Source organism: Echiichthys vipera (assembly GCF_963691815.1).
Source record: "Echiichthys vipera genome assembly, chromosome: X".
Classification (NCBI taxonomy): domain Eukaryota; kingdom Metazoa; phylum Chordata; class Actinopteri; order Perciformes; family Trachinidae; genus Echiichthys; species Echiichthys vipera.
The window spans coordinates 47,506,179-47,529,127 of NC_139825.1; the positions used below are offsets into that span (position 1 = coordinate 47,506,179).

The 22,949-nt window shown below is 47.6% G+C and overlaps 1 protein-coding gene across 2 annotated transcripts in view; it reads right to left on the bottom strand.

The window, feature by feature from the left end:
* Nucleotides 1-9,894: 9,894 nt before the first annotated feature.
* chd6 (chromodomain helicase DNA binding protein 6) overlaps nt 9,895-22,949 on the bottom strand; it is a 149,945-nt gene continuing 136,890 nt past the window's right edge. For both annotated transcript variants that reach the window (XM_083939713.1, XM_083939712.1), the window contains exons 39-45: nt 22,681-22,832; nt 20,910-21,173; nt 18,621-19,223; nt 18,184-18,429; nt 16,778-16,918; nt 16,511-16,615; nt 9,895-16,308 (exon numbers count right to left, since the gene is read on the bottom strand). In XM_083939713.1, coding sequence (XP_083795839.1) covers nt 15,109-16,308; nt 16,511-16,615; nt 16,778-16,918; nt 18,184-18,429; nt 18,621-19,223; nt 20,910-21,173; nt 22,681-22,832 — 2,711 coding nt within the window. In that variant the 3' untranslated portion in view covers nt 9,895-15,108. The remainder of the gene's footprint in view (nt 16,309-16,510; nt 16,616-16,777; nt 16,919-18,183; nt 18,430-18,620; nt 19,224-20,909; nt 21,174-22,680; nt 22,833-22,949) is intronic.

Sequence of the window (22,949 nt, forward strand, 5' to 3'; positions counted from 1 at the left end):
TGTGTTCGTCGGCTAGCTCCTGTCAGTTGTGTATTTATCAATATCTCTATGACTAAATGGGATTTTATTCCATAACATGAATGTATGTTATAATAAATGTATATTTTGATGCTGCAGATGCATGTTCACGGTTTTATTTTCATCATTTTACACACCGAACACTTGGACACGCCCCAGTTTGTGGATCAGACAGAAGCTAAGCGGTGCGCTGCTGCGGAGATTTTAGACACCTAGAAGAAGAACAGGTCAAAGGCACCTTTCCATCCTGTTTCGGTTTTGTCATGAACGGTTCAGAGATAACACACAAAAAATGGTGGACCCAATGCAGACACGGACACGAAGTAAAAGTACAAACAAAATGTTTAATAATAACAACAGACGAACGCAAAACACTACAGAGAAAAACAGATAATATAAGAAGAAGGTTTGGGGGTTTGGTGTCTTGCTCAACAGCAGCTTGTCCCAGGAGATGAACTGGCACCTCTCCAGCCACCAGTCAACGCTCCATACATGGTCCACACAGGGACTTGTACCAGCAACCGTACAGTTCCCAGCCAAGTCACCTATGGACTGAGCTACTGTCGCCCCAAAGAGACGATCACGGGAAAAACAGGAACGAGGAGACGACGGAAGATCAGGGAGACGGACGGGAAACGGGGACACGGGGAAACTACGGAGAAACAGAAAACAAACACAACAGTTTAGAAAATACTTAACGACGGGGAGCGTGATAACCACAACGAGAAAGGGGACGCCAATCCGGGAGGAATAGTTTTACCAGTTAAGGGTCTACAACGGTCCGGCGCTGCATGCCTGTCAGCTCAAGGTATTTGTAGTGGTACAGGTGATCAGCGTAGCACGCTGCAGCTTGGGGGGAACGCCTACCGGACCTAGACAAACAGGAACACACATACACAAGCAGGGATAGACAGACAGAGGGAGACAAACTCAAAGGGGGAAGAGAGGAGGGTACTGACAGAACCGGGTCTTGACAGGTTTACTCAGTGGGAACTGAAGCTCTTGTCTTAGCCCCGAGAAACTGCTCTACCGCTGCCTCAGTTTATTAAATTTCGAAGTTTGTCCGTTTTAGTTCCTAACCCTCTAAAACACCAAAGTCACATGGTAACAGAAACAAACTAACTGATCGAGGACAGCGGCTGACCAGGGTGAAATTGCTTTTTTTATCAATGAAATCTGCAGCTTTGAAGAGAGCGCATCATCAAACCTCTTAAACTTGGCGAGGTCTGTCACGATGTGCGAGGTTGCCCCACAGTCGACCATCAGGCCCCTCACGTCTAGTCCTGCTGCTCTCTCACTCACTCTGAAGGCATACTCCATGTCCTGGTCATCTGTCCCCCTGGAAACTTTTCTTGCGTTGTCTCGATTCCGACGCTGTATCCGGCAGGCCGTGTCCCGGTGTGTGGTGCTCTTGCAGTGACTGCACCATAGTTTACGCTGGCAGGCTCTGGCCAGGTGTCCCTTCAGACCGCATTTGAAGCACACCACGTCCGCTGCGGCCCTCTCAGCTCCCCGGTCACCTGTACCGACTGGTCTCGCTCTCTGCTGCCGCACCTTCATTACGTTGTCAGCTGTTGCTGCGGCGCGCATCTTCTCCGTGTCCTTGTAGCTGCGTAACATTGTTTTAAATTCAGCAAAAGAGATCGTCTCATCGCGTTGTGTGACATGGATCGTGAATGGTTTGAAGGACTCTGGCAAATCTTTCAACACCACAAGTCTGACGGCTTCAGTTCTCCGTCAGAGAGTGCTGAAAATATTCTGAGGCCCTGTTTACACGAATGGTCGCGGGTGAAAACAACAAAATATTTTATCATATGTGCCTTTCTTTTAGCTGTCAACAGCGTTTTTTGGGGCTTAAAAAACGCAAAAAAGTGCACATGTTTAGGTAACGTCCATGTGCAGTACAGGCAAACAACAACAAACACGTCGGACTATTTCCATCATTCAGACATTCAAGTCCTGACCCCAAGTGAAGGCGTTCAAGTACCTCTGGATCGTGTTCACGAGTGAGGGGACGATGGAGCGTGAGTTTGGCCGGAGAATCGGAGCAGCGGGGGCGGAGCTGCAGTCGCTCTACCGCACCGTTGTGACCAAAAGAGAGCTGAGGAAGGCAAAGCTCTGGATCTACCGGTCAGTCCTGGTTCCTACCCTCACCTGTGGTCATGAAAGCTGGGTCATGACCCAAAGAACGAGGTCGCGGGTACAAGCGGCAGAAATGGGTTTCCTCAGGAGGGGGGCTGGAGTCTCCCTTAGAGAGAGGGGGAGAAGTTCAGCATCCGTGAGGAACTCGGAGTAGAGCCGCTGCTCCTTTGCGTTGAAAGGAGCCAGTTGAGGTGGTTCAGGATCATCTGGTAAGGATGAACCCTGGGCGCCTCCCTAGGGAGGTGTTCCAGGCACGTCCAGCTGGCAGGAGGCCTCGGGGAAGACCCAGGACTCGGTGGAGAGATTATATCTCCACACTGGCCTGGGAACGCCTCAGGATCCCCCAGTTAGAGCTGGTTAATGTGGCTCGGGAAAGGGAAGTTTGGGGTCCCCTGCTAAAGCTGCTGCCCCCGCGACCCGACCCCGGATAAGAGGCTGAAGATAAGATGATAACACAGGAGTTGCTGTTCCACCGCTGTTCTCGATCGGTTAGTTTGTTTGTGCTATTGTGTGACTTTGGTGTTTTAAAGGTTGAGGCAGTGGTAGACCAGCAACTCCTGTGTTCTGAGGTAATTTTTTACCCAATGGAGTCTGGCGGCTTTGAAGAGAGAATAGAACAGCTGTACGCTATACTTGTACCGTATACTTTCAACACTTTAGGTTGCCATCAGACGGGGATCTGAAGCTATTATCAACGCTCTCTTCAAAGCCAGGTAACATCCATGTGCAGTACAGGCAAACAACAACAAACACGTTGGACAATTTCCACCAGTCAGACATTCAAGTCCTTACCCCAAGTGAAGGAGTTCAAGTACCTCGGGATCTTGTTTACCAGTAGGGGGGACGATGGAGCGTGAGTTTGGCCGGAGAATCGGAGCAGCGGGGGCGGAGCTGCAGTCGCTCTACCGCACCGTTGTGACCAAAAGAGAGCTGAGGAAGACAAAGCTCTGGATCTACCGGTCAATCTTGTGCGTGTTACTGTGTTACTGACTTTGGTGATCCAAACTGAACACTTTAAAACCCCAAAGTCACACAGAAACACAAACTAACTAAACTAACTTCGTAGCAGCTCCTGTGTTTCATGAGGTAAAATCCCTGTTTTTATCAATGGACTCGCACCAGCACATAACAACAGAAAGGGCTGTCTGATAGGAAGGTAAGGCTGTGAAAATGTTATATTAAACAAATATATCATTCACTTAAACTGTTGTTCTTGTGTGTGTCTAAAATCTATTTAGCTGCTTCCCGAGTCCACAACAGATGGTGCTTTTTCCAGTCTCGACAATACACCAAAAATATCCAGATGTTTGAGTTAAAACAAAGCTAAATATGAGGTCACTGGTGTTTCAACTGCATTTAAATAAGTCAAAAGTAAATGATTTCCTCCCACAGTCCAAAGACGTGCAGGTGTTCGGTTCATTGATGACTCTAAATCACCCGTAGGTGTGAATGGTTGTCTGTCTCTGTTCGTCTCTATGTGCCCTGTGATAGACTGGCGTCCTGTCCAGGGTGGGCCCCGCCTCACGCTAGATGTCAGCTGGGATCGGCTCCAGCCCCCCCGCGACCCCGACAGAGACAAGAGGCTGAAGATGAATGAATGAATGAATGTTAACATGCAACCTAAATGTCTGAAGACTATCAAAAGAAACCCATTTCCAAATTAAACCACTGTTTTAACTTTTAACAAAGTAGAAAATGTTCTGTTTGTTCACATAAACAAAGTTAACAGGTTGTAAATTCAAATGCCTCTGAACAACAAGAAACCAGAGCCACCGCAGCGTGAAGAGCAAATGTGGAGAACATTACATGAAGAAACAGGATTTGTGGAGATAAAGCTCCTTATGAGTCTAAATGCTTTCAGATGACCATGCACCAGCACACTTAAGCACAATTAAAGGTTCTTTTCTTAGTCATTTTATGCACATTTTTCTGTGGCTTAGTGACAGAGTGGGTCGTCCTCCATTTGAGAGATCGGCAGTTTGATCCCCACCTCCCCAGTCCACATGTCGAAGTGTCCTCGGGCAAGACACTGAACCCCGAATTGCTCCTCGTGCTGCACGTGGGTGTGTAAATGTGGTGTGAATGGTTAGATTAGTTCATTGGAGTCAAAGTGATCCAGTAAATTAATTCGTCTTCAACCTCTTGTCCCTGTCGGGGTCGCGGGGGGCTGGAGTCGATCTCAGCTGACATCGGGCGTGAGGCGGGGTCCACCCGGGGTATCGCAGGGCACATAGAGACGAACAGAGACAGACAACCATTCACACCTACGGGTGATTTAGAGTCATCAATGAACCGAACACCTGCACGTCTTTGGACTGTGGGAGGAAACCGGAGAACCCGGAGAAAACCCACGCAGACACGGGGAGAACATGCAAACTCCACACAGAAGGGCCCAGCTGGGATTCAAACCAGGAACCCTCTTGTTGTGAGGGTACAGTGCTGACCGCCCCACACTCTCGTGTCGCCCCTCAACCTTAAACAGCGTTTCAAAAAACAAAAACGATCTCCGTCCATTTTAACACGCCTGAAAACACATCATGTGACCAGACACGTACACTGAGTCGTGAGCGTAAACAGGAAGTGGATCGCCTATTGCATGGGTGCCACACGGCCTTTTGTTTTTAGTTTGACACCCCTGGATTAAATGGTCTGTAGATGTCCACTGTCATCAGTGTGAATGTCTGTGTGAACGGGTGAATGTGACAAACACTGAAAGCGCCTTGAGTAGTCGGAAGAATAGAAAGGCGCTTTATAATTACAAGTCCATCCAGAATGAGCGCAGCAGCGCCATCTAGTGTCTCAAGATCGTAGTAGCAACAACAAAAAATAATTCCAGCAGTTTGAACCCGTCCCCTCCGGCAAATCACATCATAAAAAAAAGTATTAGATTTTGGAGATTGACAGTTAGCGTTAGTTAAAGTTAGCTTACAGATCAAGGAGAAGCGTAGCCATGTGGGCGTGCGTTTGAGTGGCGTTTCTCTCCTTTCTCTCAGTCCATGGAGTGAATGCTCTTCGTTTTTGCCCGTATCCGGTCACTGAGCTGCTGGGACAAACGACGCCACCTTCGCTAACTACAGTAGCTACGCCGAACAACAGACAACTCTGGCAACCTGCAAATGCCGGCCGCTATTGGCTGCTACAATGGCAACAGAACGTGACAGTCTTTGGCATTTGGGACGATAGTAGGTTAGTCCATAGGAGACTGCAATATTAGCCAGTTCGAGTCCCTGTGTGGACCATGAATGGAGCGTGGACTGGTGGCTGGAGAGGTGAAAGCTCGTCTCCTTGGCACACTACGAGGTGCTGTTGAGCAAGGCACCGAACCCCAAACTGCTCAGGGCGCCGATCCATTGGCAGCCCCCTCGCTGTATGTCGCTCTCATGTATATAGGTCCTGTTTGTGCACATGTGTATTTCAGGCCTGTATTTGTGTAACCTGTAGGTTGCCAGAGTTGTTGGACAACTGTGGCTCAGTGACAGAGTGGATTGTCCTTCATTTGAGAGATTGGTGGTTCGATCCCCACCTCCCCCGGTCGAAGTGTCCTTGGGCAAGACACTGAACCCTGAATTGCTCCCTGTGCTGCGCATGGGTGTGTAAATGTGGTGTGAATGGTTACTTTAGATAAGATGGTCTGTAGATGTCCACTGCCATCAGTGTGAAAGTCTAAGTGTGACAAAACACTTTGGAAGCGCCTTGAGAAGTCAGGAGACAAGAAAGGCGCTATATAAGTACAAATCCACCTTTGTAAGATTAATAATAAAATTTAATTTAAGATCTTTGAGTTAAAACAAAGCTTAATGTGAGGTAACTGGTGTTTCAACTGCATTTAAATAAGTCAAACGTAAAGCAGGTCAAGTGCTCGTTTAAATATCAAAGAAATGATAAATAAAAAGTAATTCATCTTCGGCTTTCTTCCTCCTTAAAAAAATTAAAATATTAAGACTGAAAATATATTTTATGGAAAAGCAATACTTTCATTCTGTACCCCTTAAAAATGCCCCATGGGTGTATTAAATATTTTTTGGACCTGGTGTGTCTGGTTCTCAGGCAAAACAATACCAGTATCTGTTGGGGGCTTCGTAACCAGTTTGAAATTCTGTGACAGCGAGGGGGTTCCTGGTTTGAATCCCAGCTGGGCCCTTCTGTGTGGAGTTTGCATGTTCTCCCCGTGTCTGCGTGGGTTTTCTCCGGGTTCTCCGGTTTCCTCCCACAGTCCAAAGACGTGCAGGTGTTCGGTTCATTGATGACTCTAAATCACCCGTAGGTGTGAATGGTTGTCTGTCTCTGTTCGTCTCTATGTGTCCTGTGATAGACTGGCGTCCTATCCAGGGTGGACCCCGCCTCACGCCCGATGTCAGCTGGGATCGGCTCCAGCCCCCCCGCGACCCCGACAGGGACAAGAGGCTGAAGATGGATGAATATTTTTGTACTTTAACTCAAGAAAAATGTTGCTTTAAAGGAAGTATTTCAACACTGGTTCATTTGCTGCACAAACAATTAACACAATTAACAATTAACACATTGCAGGTGTGCACTTTCTGTCATTATGAGACATTAAACCGGTCTATGCATTTGTTAATTGTTTGTGTAACTTCTTATTGTATCCTATTCTCTATCTCCTCAGTCATTTTAAGCATTACAGGTGTCGCTGCAGTCTTTCCCAGCATGCATTGTGCAGAAAGCAGCGCAAACGCATCGAACTCGAGCAGTCAGGCCCGTCAACAAACCTGATGTTTGACACAAAATTACAAAAATTACAGCGATTTCAGGCAGTAAAAACCAAAAAAAAGACTGAATTACTCACCCAGGAAGCTGAAGAAAGTTGAAAGTCATCTTTTATTGCACAATAAAAGATCACACATACCATGTTTTGACTCATGAGATTGGTCCACATGGGAATACAGAGAGCTATAGTTACAAATAAGAAAATAAAAACCCCACCGTATAACTTACTCAGTAATAATAACCAGGTTTCTGACTTCAGGAGCAGCCAGTTTTTGTCTTTTCTCGCCTTTTTTAGAACCTCCACGTGGATTACGTTGCACTTCAGTGACGCTATAGATCTGTTAAACATGATTTAACTCGCCCCGTCTTTGTTATTGGGTGATTTCACAGACACGGACTAGAATCCTTATCTACTGTCCAAACATGAAAACCAATCGTCTTTCATAGTAAGTGTGTTTTCCTTTTGAATGTATTCTAATTATGAAGATGAATGGTCACGCTGCTGCTGTTGTTTAACACATGATTAAGTGTTTCTCTAACGGCTAATTACCGTATTTTCCGCACTCTAAGGTGCACCTAAAAACCTTCAAATGTCTCAAAGTGCTCCTTATAATCCGGTGGTCCTTATATATGGACCAATATTGAGCCACAACAGGTCTCACCGACTCCATTTTCCCCCGTAGAAGAAGTAACGCGCGGTGCATGTTGAGATATACGACTGCGTGAAGCGTGCCGTTTCATTTCCATGTGTGTGTTTGTGTAAAGAGCCCAAAATGGCTCCTGTTAAGAGACACGCTTACGACGCAGAGTTTACACTCAAGGCCATTAGTCACGCAGTAGAACACGGGAATAGAGCAGCAGCCAGAGAGTTGAACATGAACCAATCAATGGTGCCGAAGTGGAGGAAGCAACAAGATGACCTCCCCTGACTGTTGTGTTGACGTTCCCTTTAGCGCAGCTCCATCTAATGGATGCAGAACGTGACCCCAGCCTCGACTGTAGCGTCTATTCTATGCTCCTTATATATGAAACAAGTTTCAGAATAAGACATTCATTGAAGGTGCGCCTTATAACGCGGAAAATATGGTAGTAGTTTGTAACGTGACTGTATTATATGTTACGGCACAAAGGACATTTTTGAGTTCTCCTTACGCCACTACTTAAGTGGGAAACGATGCGACTTGGAGAAGGACGGGTACTGTGAGCAATCGTGCAGTGTCCTGGGGAGAGAGGCTGCATAGACTCACCCTCCGTCCATCTAATGGGTGCATAACGTAACCCCAGCCTCGACTGTAGCGTCTGTTCTATGCGCCTTATAGTGCGGAAAATACGGTAATAATTATATTTTTATGAGCTAACTCTTGTTCATTTGTTCAGGCAGCCTCTCGGACATTCATTTCAGTAAGTGGGAATTACAAGAACGCAAAAGTTGCAGTTGAAACCAAATATCTTTTTTTCCCCCCCAGCACTTTTCAAATGTACATAAACCAGTAATTTCCAGAGTCTCAAAGCCTTTACGGTCACATGTAAATAACTTTAAATGCATCTATGAAAAACTGGCACCAGTGTCAATCAATGCCGCTCCAGACGATCAAACATGACGGTTAAATTTAGCGTTTTTCTGAGCTGCACTTTACCTTCCAACTTATTTCAGTGTCTGTGAAACCAGCCTGTAATGAATGAACTGAGTATTTTCTCATTTCTTTTGTAAAATTTGTTTCTTCCAAGGCAAAATCGGGTTTAGGTATTTTCCTTTACATTGACGTGACACACCTGTTGATCCCATTTGGGCACCGGAGTGATTTCCTCTGCAGCTATGAGAGCATCACCGCTACATTCCCTTTTCCACTTCATGGTCTTTTGTCTGATTACAAACCAAAACCAGCCTCCTTCTCTTCTACAGGGAGGTCAAAGGTCACAGTCAGCTACAAATCAGCTGACGGGGATTCAGTGAGCACAGACCGTCCAAATAAACCAAAGAGGAAACCCAGCAGCCGTGTTAATGTAATCAAGAAGAGTGTGATGGTGCTGAAAACCAGGCCTCTCATGTGCAAATCAAACCCAACCAGAATGTGATGGTTTGGTTACCCGCTAACTTCAAAGAACCCGGCCAAAAGCCAGTGACAAGATGGTGCTAAACGTTCCTCAGACATCATTATATTTAAAGGAAAAGATGTTAACAGGACTCCAGCATCTGTCTCATCAGTTTAGGGATGTTTGTAAATACTTAAAAACCTAATGTAAGGTAAGACATTCCCTCAAAAAAGAAATTCACAGGAGCTTAAATTGTGTAAATCTGTGGCTGCTTGTTTAGTTTTTGCCATGTCTTCTCCAGAAACCGCAAGTTTTCAGTCATAATCCCCTTAAATGTGGCCAAAAACACCCTGAAATGTACGTTTTATCTGCTGAATCCAAGGGTAGAGGATACTAGGAGCTGTGTTGGCCGAATAATCCCCAAGAGTGACTTCAGACTGATTATCCAACGGCACATATACTGGAGCTCAGTTCCCATATTAGCAGGTTTTACGAAGGCGACTGTACAAACAAAAGCAGAGTTTTTAAACTTCCATGTGAACCAAAAAATGCTTTTGTGTTTCAAGAGTAACAAAACCAGCCATTAATCAGTCATGAGACAACGATGTAAAGACAACAACTATACAATAAATACATTATTTATGAGAAGAGATAAACAAACAACATTTTGAGGTGACCGTTCAAGTTAACCAAAAAGGGGTTTCAATGAAAAAAGGAAGAACACTGTTAAAGAAGGCATGGCGTGACATGAAGACACAATACAGAGCCATCGCCTGAACGCACTGAACCTCCGACGGCCGTCACATACTGCCCCTACGAGTCTGTTTCAAGTTTTCACATGAGAACAAGCCATTAACAGGAAATGATGTGCATACATGTGTGCGAAGGAAACGATAGCTGTGGTACTTTATTTCTGATTTACTGATGCCCCCCCCCCCTCCCAGGAATCTCATCAAACAACACAATAATCATCGAATACTTGAGTTGGGTACATTACGGTGTGCGCATTACCATCCAGGACGTGCTGGAAACCAAACCGAAGGCCTTGTGCAATAAAGAGAGTGGCGTGGGACTAGAGCATGGGTGTCAAACTGATCCAGTAAAGGGCGTCTGTGGCTGCACAACACACCTGACTCGACTTATTCAATCACCTGAACTGTCTTCACACAGTTGATTTGTTGGACCAGGACACCCATGGAGTATTTAGCAAACTGCGTGTTATCCCCAACAAAAACTTTGTTGTGGAGACTTGAAGAAACTGAACGCTGGTTTTAAAAAAGTCGATACGGGTGGAGCGTGAAACTTCTACAGCTTCTCCAAATTCCTCAAGAACTGATGTCAAACACGCTTTGCGAACAAAAGTCAAAGTCAAAGTTTCGCACTCACTACTCGGGACGACTTCTTACTGGAGTTTTCCAAAATCTCTACAATGGCGTTGGTGACTGATCAACTTTTCCAGTTGGTCGCACCCTTTTTTTTTTTTGGTACAGATTGGGAAAAATCAACGACCCTGATGAACAGTTGTCTTGATTTCCATGCAGTCGTTTTTGCTTTCATGTGAAGATTGACCAGGACTCTGGACTTGGACTTGAGTTTTTAGGGTACTGCATCCATCACTGCAGGTTTGGTGTTTCTAACCGTTGTGCAACTTCAAAACGTTCAATCTTAAACTGACGTTGACCCGGTAGAGTTGCCTGCAATGGATGGGCCATGTTACCTACAGTAACCCTAGTACCGCGTAAGGAATTGTGATTTTAAGTGTTTTTTTTTCTTCTTGGATGAAAGATGAAACGTCTTCCTAGACAAATAACCAAGTCCAGTTGCTTTTGACTGAAATTGCTTTGGGGATAACGACGACCTGGACACATGAGAACATTCACAAGCTAAATGTAATGTTTCATGAAGTTCAACGCTGCTACAAAGACGGATCGGCATGGCAAATAAGAATGCATTGTTTTCGCATTTTAATCTGCCGCTTGACGACCTGATAAAATGAGTCTGCGACCCATTTCAGGTCCCAAACCCTAACTTTGGGAAACCCCCGGCATTGGGGACCATTGTAGTGGCAGTCCGGAGCCCGGCTTACGGGCATAATGGGGACGCAGGTCCGGAATAAACCTTTTTACGAACAGCACAGTGTCATCTGCGTATAGTGAAATCCAACAAAAAAGGTACAGTTTCACTTTCTCCAAGGATGATGTCGCTACGGCAACGAGATATCAACATCGTAAGCAAGTGAATCCTACAACAAGAGAAACTATTTTTTAGTTTCCCTACTTTTAATTTTAGGGCGCACTCACACTGTCCTTCCGCACCGCGCCCCGGGCTTTAGGGTCCTTGTCCCCCCCTCCAGGCCCGTTTGTACTCACACTACCTGGGCCTCTGCGAATGCTTCTTGATGCCTATACGTCATCACGCCGTAACACGTCACACGCATTGATGACGTCATGGCGACGCGTGGCTTTGTTTCCAGATCTTTCCGTAGACCTCAGAGGTTTTGTGCGTCTTGTCGACTGTTTTTGAATCTTTTCATCGACCAAATCGGCAGTAAACACTCCACCTCCGCATCACACCAACGTGAACCTTTCACCGCCATTGTTTTAAATGTCCGCGCATGGTCCCTCCTTTTTTCTATGTCCCAACAGGCGCACAGAAAATGACGTGAGAGCCGCCGTAGGCGACGTGCTCGTACACGTGCACACGCTAGTGCTCGTACACGTGCAAACGCGCTCTAAAAACCCCACCTCTCTCAAACGGGCCGTGGATGGCCAGCGTGACGCAGCTATGTGCAGAGTGGTTGCACTCACACTGGTCAAACGCACTAGGATCTACCCGAAAAACCTGTTTTAGCCCGGTGCGGAAGGACAGTGTGAGTGCGCCCTTAGAGGCACTGGCAAGAAAACACTCTCTGTTTGTGCTTTAAGGGACTGATTGACTTTTTGGGAATTAACGTACAACGGAACAATTCCTGTGGGCTTTTGAAGATAATGCACATCACCAAGGCCGTGTATGCATACGAGCAAAGGACAAACTGAACACAAACGCGATAACATGTCCCTATATGCAGATGTAACAGAACATCTATACAAAAGACTACAAGCTAAATAAGGCATTTTTACTCTGAATAATACATAATGTAACTAAGAGATAAAGAGAAAAGTCATATTTGGTGAAAGTTTGGCAAAGCAAAAAAGAAAAGTATAATAAATTATATGTAGCCCCAAACTTGTGACAAGGCAACAACTATGTTTTTTTTTTCTCTCAACAAGAAATGTGACCTGTCAGGACGAGACAGAAGTAGGAACAGCTCCACGACAAAACGTGTGCGCATGCATGCACACAGACACGCTCTCTCCCATCGTCAAGCACGCTCTCAAACACGCCAAAGAAATACAAGACAATACAGAAACAGTTAAACATTCACAAGAAGACGTTGTGCAAAAAATGATGTTTTCATGTATGAAAACAAAACAAAAGTGAAGTCCGACATCATAAACGGAAACATTTGACATAAAACCCCCAAAAAATAAAGACCCTGTTCTGAAAAGACTGAATAAAACCAGCGACTTGCATCCATTTAATGTACAGTACGGTCCGTCTGATACTGAAAACACTGGGACTATTTTACCTTAATGCAAGAAAATCCCCCTCTCGCATCTGTCAAGTATTTTTTTTCCTCAACGGAGAAACAAACGAAAGAAATGTTGCACTTAAGGAAAGGAAATAAACAGCAATATACAGCGAAAGATTTACATATTTAGAAACTCTTAGTACGAACTGCTATTAAAACTAATCTGAGGAAAAGAAACGAGACGAAGAGCAACGACGAGGCACTGGACCCGACCGCTTTGTATCCCTCCTCTTCCTGTTTTCAAAAACAGACATTTCCCTTTCACTGGACAGATGGTCGACAACGCACAGCTGAAATCTCTATGAACGCATGATCAAAACGTGCGGACAGTACGGCCACACGATGAAAAAAGGGTGTGATGCTGCAGGTCATGATTGCAGCACCTGATGAGCCACTGTCATTGATTTGTTATGGGATAAAAACAACCCTCATTTTCTCCTCTTTTCTCCCATGCCTGTGTTTACAGGAGAGGATACAATCAAATCTGCCTCCTACCGCCCCCTGGTGGCCCGACTGAGCTCTTAACCTCAAAGCAATTTCAGTCAAAAGCAACTGGACTTGTTGGTTGTTTGTCTAGGAAGACGTTTCACCTCTCATCCAAGAGGCTTCATCAGTTCATGTACACATCTGACCAGGCTGGGACTGGACCAGGACCAGGACCAGGCTGGGACTGGTCCAGGACCAGGACCAGGCTGGGAGTGGACCAGGACCAGGCTGGGAGTGGACCAGGACCAGGCTGGGACTGGTCCAACTAGCTGGTGTAAGATCCAGGTATTTAACCTCTCACAAGGCCGTTGATGTCACTGAGACCCTTTGTGCTCCAAGTGCCAACGACCGTCATAAGAGTGACAGTCGTTGGTGGGAAGTAGGTTTGGACTTCGTTAGTGCTGGTCCAGTCCCAGCCTGGTCCTGGTCCTCGTCCAGTTGTTGGTGGAAGTAGGTCTGGACTTCGTTAGTGCTCTATTGAGTCTTAACGACAGTCGTTGGAGTCAAAGGAGGCCTTTTGTGAACAGTTGTTCTTTGAGGTTAGATTGTTGGATCTCCTGGGAAGGGATGAAAGGGCAGGATTGTAAATTGGATATAAGGAGATCCAACAATCTAACCTCAAGGAACAACTGTTTTTGGATCTCACACCAGCTAGTTGGACCAGTCCCAGAATGGTCCTGGTCCTGGTCCAGTCCCAGCCTGGTCAGATGTGTACATGAACTGATGAAGCCTCTTGGATGAGAGGTGAAACGTCTTCCTACACAAATAACCAAGTCCAGTTGCTTTGGACTGAAATTTCTTTGATGTTAACGACGACCTGGACACATGAGAACATTCACAGGCTGAGCTCTTCACACTCCTGTCTTTCATTTCCTCTGATTAGGCCTAAAAAAAAACACTTGAGGGGCGATCTCTCAAAGTGACTTGAGCTAAAAAAGTGGTAAAAACGAATTAATCTCATGATTGTTTCTCTGCTTTTATCAATAAAAGCAAAAAGGTGGCGTTCTTGTTCTGTATATTTGTAATCTGGATTATTATTCTAGCGTGAAGAGTCACATTTTAACTCTCTGAACTTTAAAAAAAAGACTTTGTAGCAGCAATGGCATAGCATTGATCATAGTTATAGTAAAATAAAACAAATATGACAGTGTCTAAAAACTTCGGGGGGGCTGGCAGACGATGCATTTATTAACCTCACTTGTATTTTAACATTAACTGATTTGGCTTTTGTACTTCATCAAGATGCTTTTATGTTCAGAAGGGCTACACTTTTTGATTTGGACTGCTGTCTGTTTTCACGGGTGAGTAGCTCTTGCATATTATAGCTTTATGTTAATCAGTGTTTATGTATTAACGAGGGAAAAAGGGTGTTTTTGCGTCACATGTAGGAAGGCTGGTTCAGACTCTCGGGTGTTACCGAGACACACTTCTAGGTTCTTCTAGCTTGCAGGTTTTTGAACATTGCATGGAGATAAGAAAACAAAACAAAGCATCACTCAATGTAGTGGAGTGTGCCACAATAACGAGACCGTACGTTGGGGTTTTTTGACCTTGAACATAAACAAACACAAAAGTGCTCCTCTGCTTGAGCTTCTCTGAATTCCCAAAACTGCGGTGACTCTAGAGAAGCTCCTCTGACAGCTGAGCCCTCCGTCGTCATCCTCGTGTCCGAACCCAAACTTTGCCACATCCTTGGATCTCATTGAGCTTATAACCGGATCATTACTGCCAAAGCTGCTCCTTGGTTAGCACATTTTGCCTGCAGTGTGTTCCTGCTGAGAAGTGTCCCTCCTGACTCGGTCTTGATGTAGAATGAAGGGGAAGAATACACAGAAGATCATTTCTTACACTGTTTTTTTTGTATACAAGGAGGGAGTGGAGAGGAGTTGGTGGGGTCTTGGTATATAAACATAACCAAGTTGAATATAATCATTGTTATTATTAGTCATCATAATAAAAGTCTTTACATGGACATTTACTGACAGACACGGCACAAACTTTACACTGTCGAGAACGGGAGGAGAGAACAGGAAGTGGTTGTCTCTCTGTCCTCTCTGCAGTCTTCCCCTCCTCTATGCTTCCTCTCCCTCTGCCTGTCTCTGCTCCTCAGTGACCCGCTTCTCCTCCTCTTTCACCTCTCCTCCTGTGTCCTCCGATCGTTCCTCTTTCTCCTCTGTCGCCGCTGCTCCCTTGGGAGGGTTGTGGGAGTCCGGTTCCTGGGGCTCCGCGGGTGCGTCCTCTTCAGTCAGAGAGAGGCCCGGGTTTGGAGCCGAGGTAGAGGGGACGGAGGGCGATGAGGAGGAGGCTGGGTGGGAGGTAATGTTAGCCTTAACTGTACTTTCTCTCTCCTCTACCTTTCCCATCGCTGCCTTCTCCCTCTCCTCCTCTCTCTCCCCTTCCTCCCGCCCTCTCTTCCTCCTCCTCTTGGGGCTGCCCGGGGAGCCGTCTACTGCACTGGGAGGCATGGCGGGCAGCGCCATGATCCCACCGTGGGGCAGGAACATGTGCGGGTACAGCAGGCCGTGGGACATGCCCGGGATCAGGAAGGGGTTGAAGGTAAGATGGCTGCCGGTGCCGGCTCCGAGGTGCGCGGCACCATGATGGGCCCTGCTGGTGGAGGTGATGATAGCCGCCGCTGCCTCCGCTGCTCCCGATCTTTTGTTGGCTTCCGCTGCTCCTTTCTCCTCCCGGCTCCTGTCCTTCTCCCCTCCACCGCAGCCAGAAGAGGCAGCGCTCTCCCTGTCCGCGGGCGTGGTTGACGAGGGGCTGGCCTCGGATGTAGACGGCGCGGTTGTCGTGGTGACCTTCGCAGCAGACAGGGAAGAAGAAGAGGAGGAGCTGGGGTGAGGCGCCATCATTGCGCCAACACTGAACAAGGCGTGTTGCGGGATCCCGGCCCCATGGGGGTGCGGGATGCCGTGCAGCATCATGGGCAACATGCTCAACCCGTTCTTGGCATCTTCCGCCGATGTTCCCGCTCCCCCTGCTTGGACAGAAAAGCCGTGTGGGAATCCAGCCGCCATAATCCCGGAGATGGGAATTCCAGGAATACCGCCACGGAGGTTCTGCATGGCCACCATGGAGTCCATGCTGCCGATTAACCCGCCGTTCATGAAGAGTGGGGGGCCGAGGCCAGACGTGGCAGAATCAGAGACCGACAGGAGGGGCTTAGGCATCTCGCTGCGAGGCCGGCGTCCACGGCGCCGAGAGCCTGGGTCTCTGTTGACCGGTTCTGTCAGGATGCGAGAGAACTTCCCCTCAGGGAGGAAACCCTGCAGGAGGAGGAGAGAAGGAGGTCAAAGGTCATGGAGTCAGTACCTTACAGTGATCCAGTACAGACCATAACGTGAGTTTGAGGAAAAGTAAAACTACAACGACAGAAAAAGCAATAAAATCATAATTTAAAGCTTCAGTTTGTATTTCTGCATGTTTGCGCCTGCAGCAGGAGGTCACGTCACAGTGTGTTTTACTCACAGAGTGTTTGACCACCTCAGCCCAGTCTGGAGCAACGTAGTACTCTGAGTTGGCGTCAAGCCACCTGGAAAGCTCCTTAATGGCAGGAGCCATAGCACCACCGAGCTGCAGGGCAGGAAAACACAAACAATATAATAACATTAGAACCTGTTATTATTGGATACTTTCTGCACGACTGAACTTTTGAACTCTTCTTATTAATAGTGTTTATGTACTTTGTGCGTGCGTGTGTGTGTGTGCGTGTGTGTGTGTGTCTCTCTCTTCTACCCTGCGTCCAGTGCCTCTGTGCACGACAGGAACTCTTTCCTCCCCCGTCAAAGAGTTGATATCCAGCTTGGTCGGGTCTTTACAGCGATGCCTCCTCTGCTTGGGACGCTCCACAAAACCATGTAACAGACCCGCTCCGGACTGCACAGTGAAAGACAGAAGGACAGGACGGAGGACGCAATCAATGACATGCACACTTTTAGGAAAACAGCAAAACAGAGAATATGAAAGCCACAGATTCTGTTTTAGTGCATAGAACAGACGCTACAGTCGAGGCTGGGGTTACGTTAAGGACCGTTAAGTTTGCGTGCTAGCGCTGTTGCCTTCAGTCGAATAGTGATTGTACGGACACTTCTACTTGCTGCTCTCTGTTCAACAACCCACTGTTGGAGTTTGTCCTCCAGCTGCAGCCGTCTCGCTCTGTTCCCTCTGAACTCTGTTTAGTCTTCTTTACTCGGCGCAGGTCGTCTTGTTGCTTCCTCCACTTCGGCACCATTGATTGGTTCATGTTAGGGCGCATTCACACTATCCTTCTGAGTCCGTCTGAGAGAGGTGGGCTTTTGGTAGAGCGTGTTTGCACATGTACGAGCGTGCGCACGTGTACGAGCACGCGCACGACGCCTACGGCTGTTCTGACGTAATTTATGTGCGCCTGTTTGGACATAGAAAATAGAAGGAGGGACCATGCGCGGACATTTAACAACAACAACAATGGTGGTGAAAGGTTCACGTTGGTGTGATGCGGAGGTGGAGTGTTTACTGCAGATTTGGTCGATGAAAAGATTCAAAAACAGTCGACAAGATGCACAAAAACTCTGAGGTCTACGGAAAGATTTGTAAAGAAAGCCACGCATCGCCATGACGTCATCAATGCGTGTGACGTGTTACGGCGTGATGACGTATAGGCAGCAAGAAGCAATCGCCGAGGCCCAGGTAGTGTGAGTACAAACGGGCCTGGAGGGGGAGACAAGGACCCTAAAGCACCGGGCGCGGTGTGGAAGGACAGTGTGAGTGCGCTTTTAAACTCTCTGGCTGCTGCTCTATTACCGTGTTCTACTGCGTGACTAATGGCCTTGAGTTGAAACTCTGCGTCGTAAGCGTGTCCCTTAACAGGAGCCACAAACACATGTGTGTGTTTACACAAACACACACATGGAAATGAAACGGCACGCTTCACACAGTCGTATATCTCAACATGCACCGCACGTTACTTCTTCTACGGGGGAAAATAGAGTCGGCGGCTGCTCACCGTAGTTGGAGACCTGTTGTTGCTCAATATTGGTCCATATATAAGGGCACCGGATTATAATCAGCCTCCACTGGTTTGCTGTCGCCAACTTAAGGCCACAAAATTGTTCCCATGAGAACCAGAACACCTCTTTATACGCTATTAAATCATCACTTACATGAGCGAATGTGGGGAGATCCATGCTGTAGCCTGGATTCTGTCTCAGCCACTCGATCAGACCTTTGCCGGCTGCCTCTCGGTCGATGGCCACGATCTCCGGCTGCGGCGGCGTCTGGGTGGGGGTCGGAGTGGAGGAGGAGGACGGCGTGGGAGGGCCAGCGGGTCGCTCTGAAGGAGAGGGTGACGGCGAGGAGGTAGAAGAGGAGACGGAGGAGTGGCTGATCACCTCCACTCGGCCCGGCAGCTGCAAAGACACACACACACACAGAGACGCGCACACACACACACACACACACACACACACACATATATATTGTTTTCCTCTTGGATCTTTTTTATTTAACTTGTGACTCTTTCCCCAAATTTCCCGAGGTGTGGTTTCTACCTTTCACAGTGAAGAACACACAACACTCACTTCCTCCTCCCTCCACCCACCTGTGTCTCTGGGAGCTGCAGTCCTCTGCTCTTGGTGAACTCAGAGTACAGTGCTTCAACGTTTCTCCTCCTCCCTCTCCTCCTCCTCAGTGAGTCATCTCCCCTCAGGCTTCCATTAACTATTTGACCTGTTACAGGATGGATGAGCCCTGCCTGCAGTATCCCGGCCATGTCGATTCCCACAGAGCCTTGCAGCGGCGCCGTGATGGGGGGCGGCGGTGGCAACTTATGACCGCTGCCGGCTTCTCCTGTCCCAACGCCACTGGTCGTGCTTATTTCTCCTGACGACTTGGTTAGATCTATGGCTGTTTCTTGCCAGCCGTTAATCAACATGGCTCCCGTGCGATGAGAGGGCGGCGCGACCACCGGAGTAACACAGCCGCTGGAGCTTGTGGTGGTAGAGGTGTGGCACGACGACGCTGATTTCCCAGCTAAAACCTTGGCAGCGGCTGCAGCTGCAGCGGCTTCATAGTCGAATGACCTCCGACCTCCCGCTCGTTTGAGCTCGGGGAGATAAGGAGGAGCCACGAGCCTCTCCTGTAAGAGAGGCAAGGAGGTGAGGCGCCAAGCTCCGCGCCCACATGCGCCGCCTCGCGACATGTACTGTCAGAGTGGACAGGGTGGGTGAGGGGTAGACAAGAATGGGAGAGAGATGATGGCTTTGTTAAACATACATATGGACTGAGACACAACACAGTGGCGGCTATCAACCAGACCTGGGTAAAACCACGAGCCTGACACCTCAACACACAGTTAAACATGGAAGCTGCTTCAGGCTTTGAACACATCTCAACTGGTTTGATTCCCTCTGAGAGCATGAGATATCTGTTCCCTTCTCTACGGTGTGTAACGATCCGATTAAACACACTGCACAGAGCATTAATCCGACTATTCATTTGAGTGTAAATGAACAATTCCACATTAATATTTCTCCTGATACATAAGGTTTTACTTCCTGCCCAAGTCTGATATCAACATGTAAAGTATCAACAGTGCACAGAACAGAGACAGAGACCTTTACAAAGAAGCAACAAAGCAATGGTGTGAACTAGAGGTGCCCAGTACAACTGAAAACCCTGACCGTATCAGTACGGGTGTAACGGTACACAGCGGGGATGTTATGTCGAAGAGCTTAAGCACTATCAAACTGCATTTAGCTGTATGGTTAACGAGGGTCGGCTATGGGTCAGAATTAGCACACAGAAGTCACAGTTCGTAGTTTGGTACAGCGAGCAAAAAGTAGTGTATGTGTCAAAGACAGACACAATCCTCCTGCTGGTGACTTACGGAGCATTTTGGTAAACTACTGTAAAACACTTTGTCTGTAGTGTGACAGTGTGACCGGGCCAAAACAGGTTTTTACGGGTAAAGTCTGGTTCGTTTGACCAGTGCGAGTGCAACCACACCGCGCCTAGCTGCAGTACGCTTGCCGTCCACGGCCCGTTTGGGAGAGGTGGACTTTTGTAAAGCACGTTTGCACATGTACGAGCACAAACACAAGTGTGCGCACGTGTACGAGCACGAGCGTGCGCAAGTGTGCGAGCACGAACCTGACACCTGCGGCGGCTCTGAGGTCATTTCCTGTGCGCCTGTTGGGACGTAGAAAAAAGAAGGATGGACCATGCGCGGACATTTAAAACAATGGCGGCGAAAGGTTCACGTTGGTGTGATGCGGAGGTGGAGTGTTTACTGCAGATTTGGTCGATGAAAAGATTCAAAAACAGTCAACAAGACGCACAAAAACTCCGAGGTCTACGGAAAGATTTGGAAACAAAGCCACGCATCACCATGACGTCATCAATGCGTGTGACGTGTTACGGCGTGATGACGTATAGGCAGCAAGAAGCATTCTCCGAGGCCCAGGTAGTGTGAGTACAAACGGGCCTGGAGGGGGGGACAAGGACCCTAAAGCACGGGGCACGGGACGGGCGCACAGTGGGAGGGCGCCCTAAGTGTCCACAGGGGCTGTCGTCATTTCTCTCTTCTGAGTTTCGAGTGGCAGGGCGTCAAATTGCCGGCATTTATGAAATATTTAGCTTTCAAAAGAGCCTTAATGTATTTCAACTATCTGAAAAAGCTCAGACATTAAACGTGATGATGCACTTTGTCTCCGTTAGCGTGTTAGCTCTCAGGAGTCTTTCAGCTTTACAGCAGCGCAAACTGGACACCACTTGTATGAACCATGGTGTGAGACAGTGGAGATACATGTTGACGGATGACGGATGCATAGATATGTACAACAAAGGGAGTTAAGAGAGACATTCAAAAGGGTCGCAGGGAGTTTCTCACCTTAGGTAGTCTTGTGAGAGGGGGAGGGATGGAGAAGCCCAGCCCAGCGCTCGTCTGCTGAACCCTGGGCTGTCCCGGGACGGAGCTTGAGGCCGTGGTGGGGAGGAAGCTCGCTCGGTGGTGGTGGTGCTGGGCTAAACTGTTGGCCAGGCAGGAGTTGGCAACCAGGGAGCCGGGCGAGTCGTACTGCTCACTCGATGAAGGCCACTTCCCCTTTAGGATAGCGTGACAGATGCTGTCCAGGCGGTTGATGATGACCCGGTCCTGCAGGGAGCAAGGCAACAGCGTAGGACTGAACGAATGACATGAAGACGATAATGTGGATAAAGATTGTTCTGATAGCACAATTTAAAACTTCCATACAATACTAGCATGAAAATAAATATATATAATAATCTCATCTCATCTTCATCCACTTATCCTGGATCAGGTCTTGGGGGCAGCAGCTCCAGCAGGGGACCCCAAACTTCCCTTTCCCGGGCCACATTAACCAGCTCTATCTGGGGGATCCTGAGGCGTTCCCAGGCCAGTGTGGAGATCTAATCTCTCCACCTGGTCCTGGGTCTTCCCCGAGGCCTCCTCCCAGCTGGACGTGCCTGGAACACCTCCCTAGGGAGGCGCCCAGGGTTCATCCTTACCAGATGATCCTGAACCACCTCAACTGGCTATATATAATAATAATACTTTTAATTTATTAAATATAGTTTATCTTCTGATTGTAGATATGCTTTTTTTAATAGCTGCGGTACTTTCGATACTGTTGAATGTGAATATGGTTTTGTTTTGAAACACATGGTGTTGAAAAGTATTTTTGATAACCTAAATGTGACACAATGCCAGAGACGCATTAATACTGTTATCAGAATTTATCCTTTTTGATGCTAAAAATAATAAAAATGTGCTTAGATGGACTCACTTTATATCAATTCTAAATCTGAATGTCTGTAATAAAAAAACTTTAGACTCTTTACCTCCTTTTGGTCATTTCTTAGGGCGCAGTCACACTGTCCTTCCGCACCGGGCCAAAACCGGTTTTACGGGTAAATTCTAGTGCGTTTGACCAGTGTGAGTGCAACAGTACCGCGCCTAGCTGTGGCCAGCTTGCCGTCAACGGCCCGTTAAGAGAGTTGGGCTTTTGTAGAGTGCGTTTGCACATGTACATGTACGAGCACGAGCACGAGCACGAGGCCTAGGGCGGTTCTGAGGTCATTTCCTGTGCGCCTGTTGGGACATAGAAAAAAGAAGGAGGGACCATGCGCGGACATTTAAAACAATGGCGGTGAAAGGTTCACGTTGGTGTGATGCGGAGGTGGAGTGTTTACTGCTGATTTGGTCGATGAAAAGATTCAAAAACAGTCGACAAGACGCACAAAAACTCCGAGGTCTACGGAAAGATCTGGAAACAAAGCCACGCATCGCCATGACGTCATCAATGCGTGTGACGTGTTACGGCGTGATGACGTATAGGCAGCAAGAAGCATTCGGCGAGGCCCAGGTAGTGTGAGTACAAACGGGCCTGGAGGGGGGGACAAGGACCCTAAAGCACGGGGCACGGGACGGACGGACGGTGTGAGTGCGCCCTTATACTACTGACCTGCAGTGCATGTAAAACACATCCTACTGTCGCCTTTAGCTCTCGTTATAGTAAGTCCTGTTGCTGAGATCGGAGGATAAACGTTTAATGTTACACATCTGCAGCTCTGTACGTGCTGAGAAACTTAATCTAGAAACACTTTATCAGACATTTTAGTCCTAAAAGACGCCACAGTACCTTCGGCCACTCAGAAAAGGAAAAAAGAGCTTTCTCCTGTAACAGCTGAGCGATGGTCGGCTCCCTGGTGTCGTGGAGGCTGTCGGGAATCTCACACATGGAAATCTGAGCTGCAAACCTCGGGCTGCCCGCGTAACCTTCCACCACGGACACTGTGGGCCAGGAGAACAAGGTGGAGCTTAATAATTGCACATTAATCGCACATATTTATGCTTATGGCAACATTACGCCGACAGAAACGAGGCGCTGAAATGATTGGAAATGGTGGA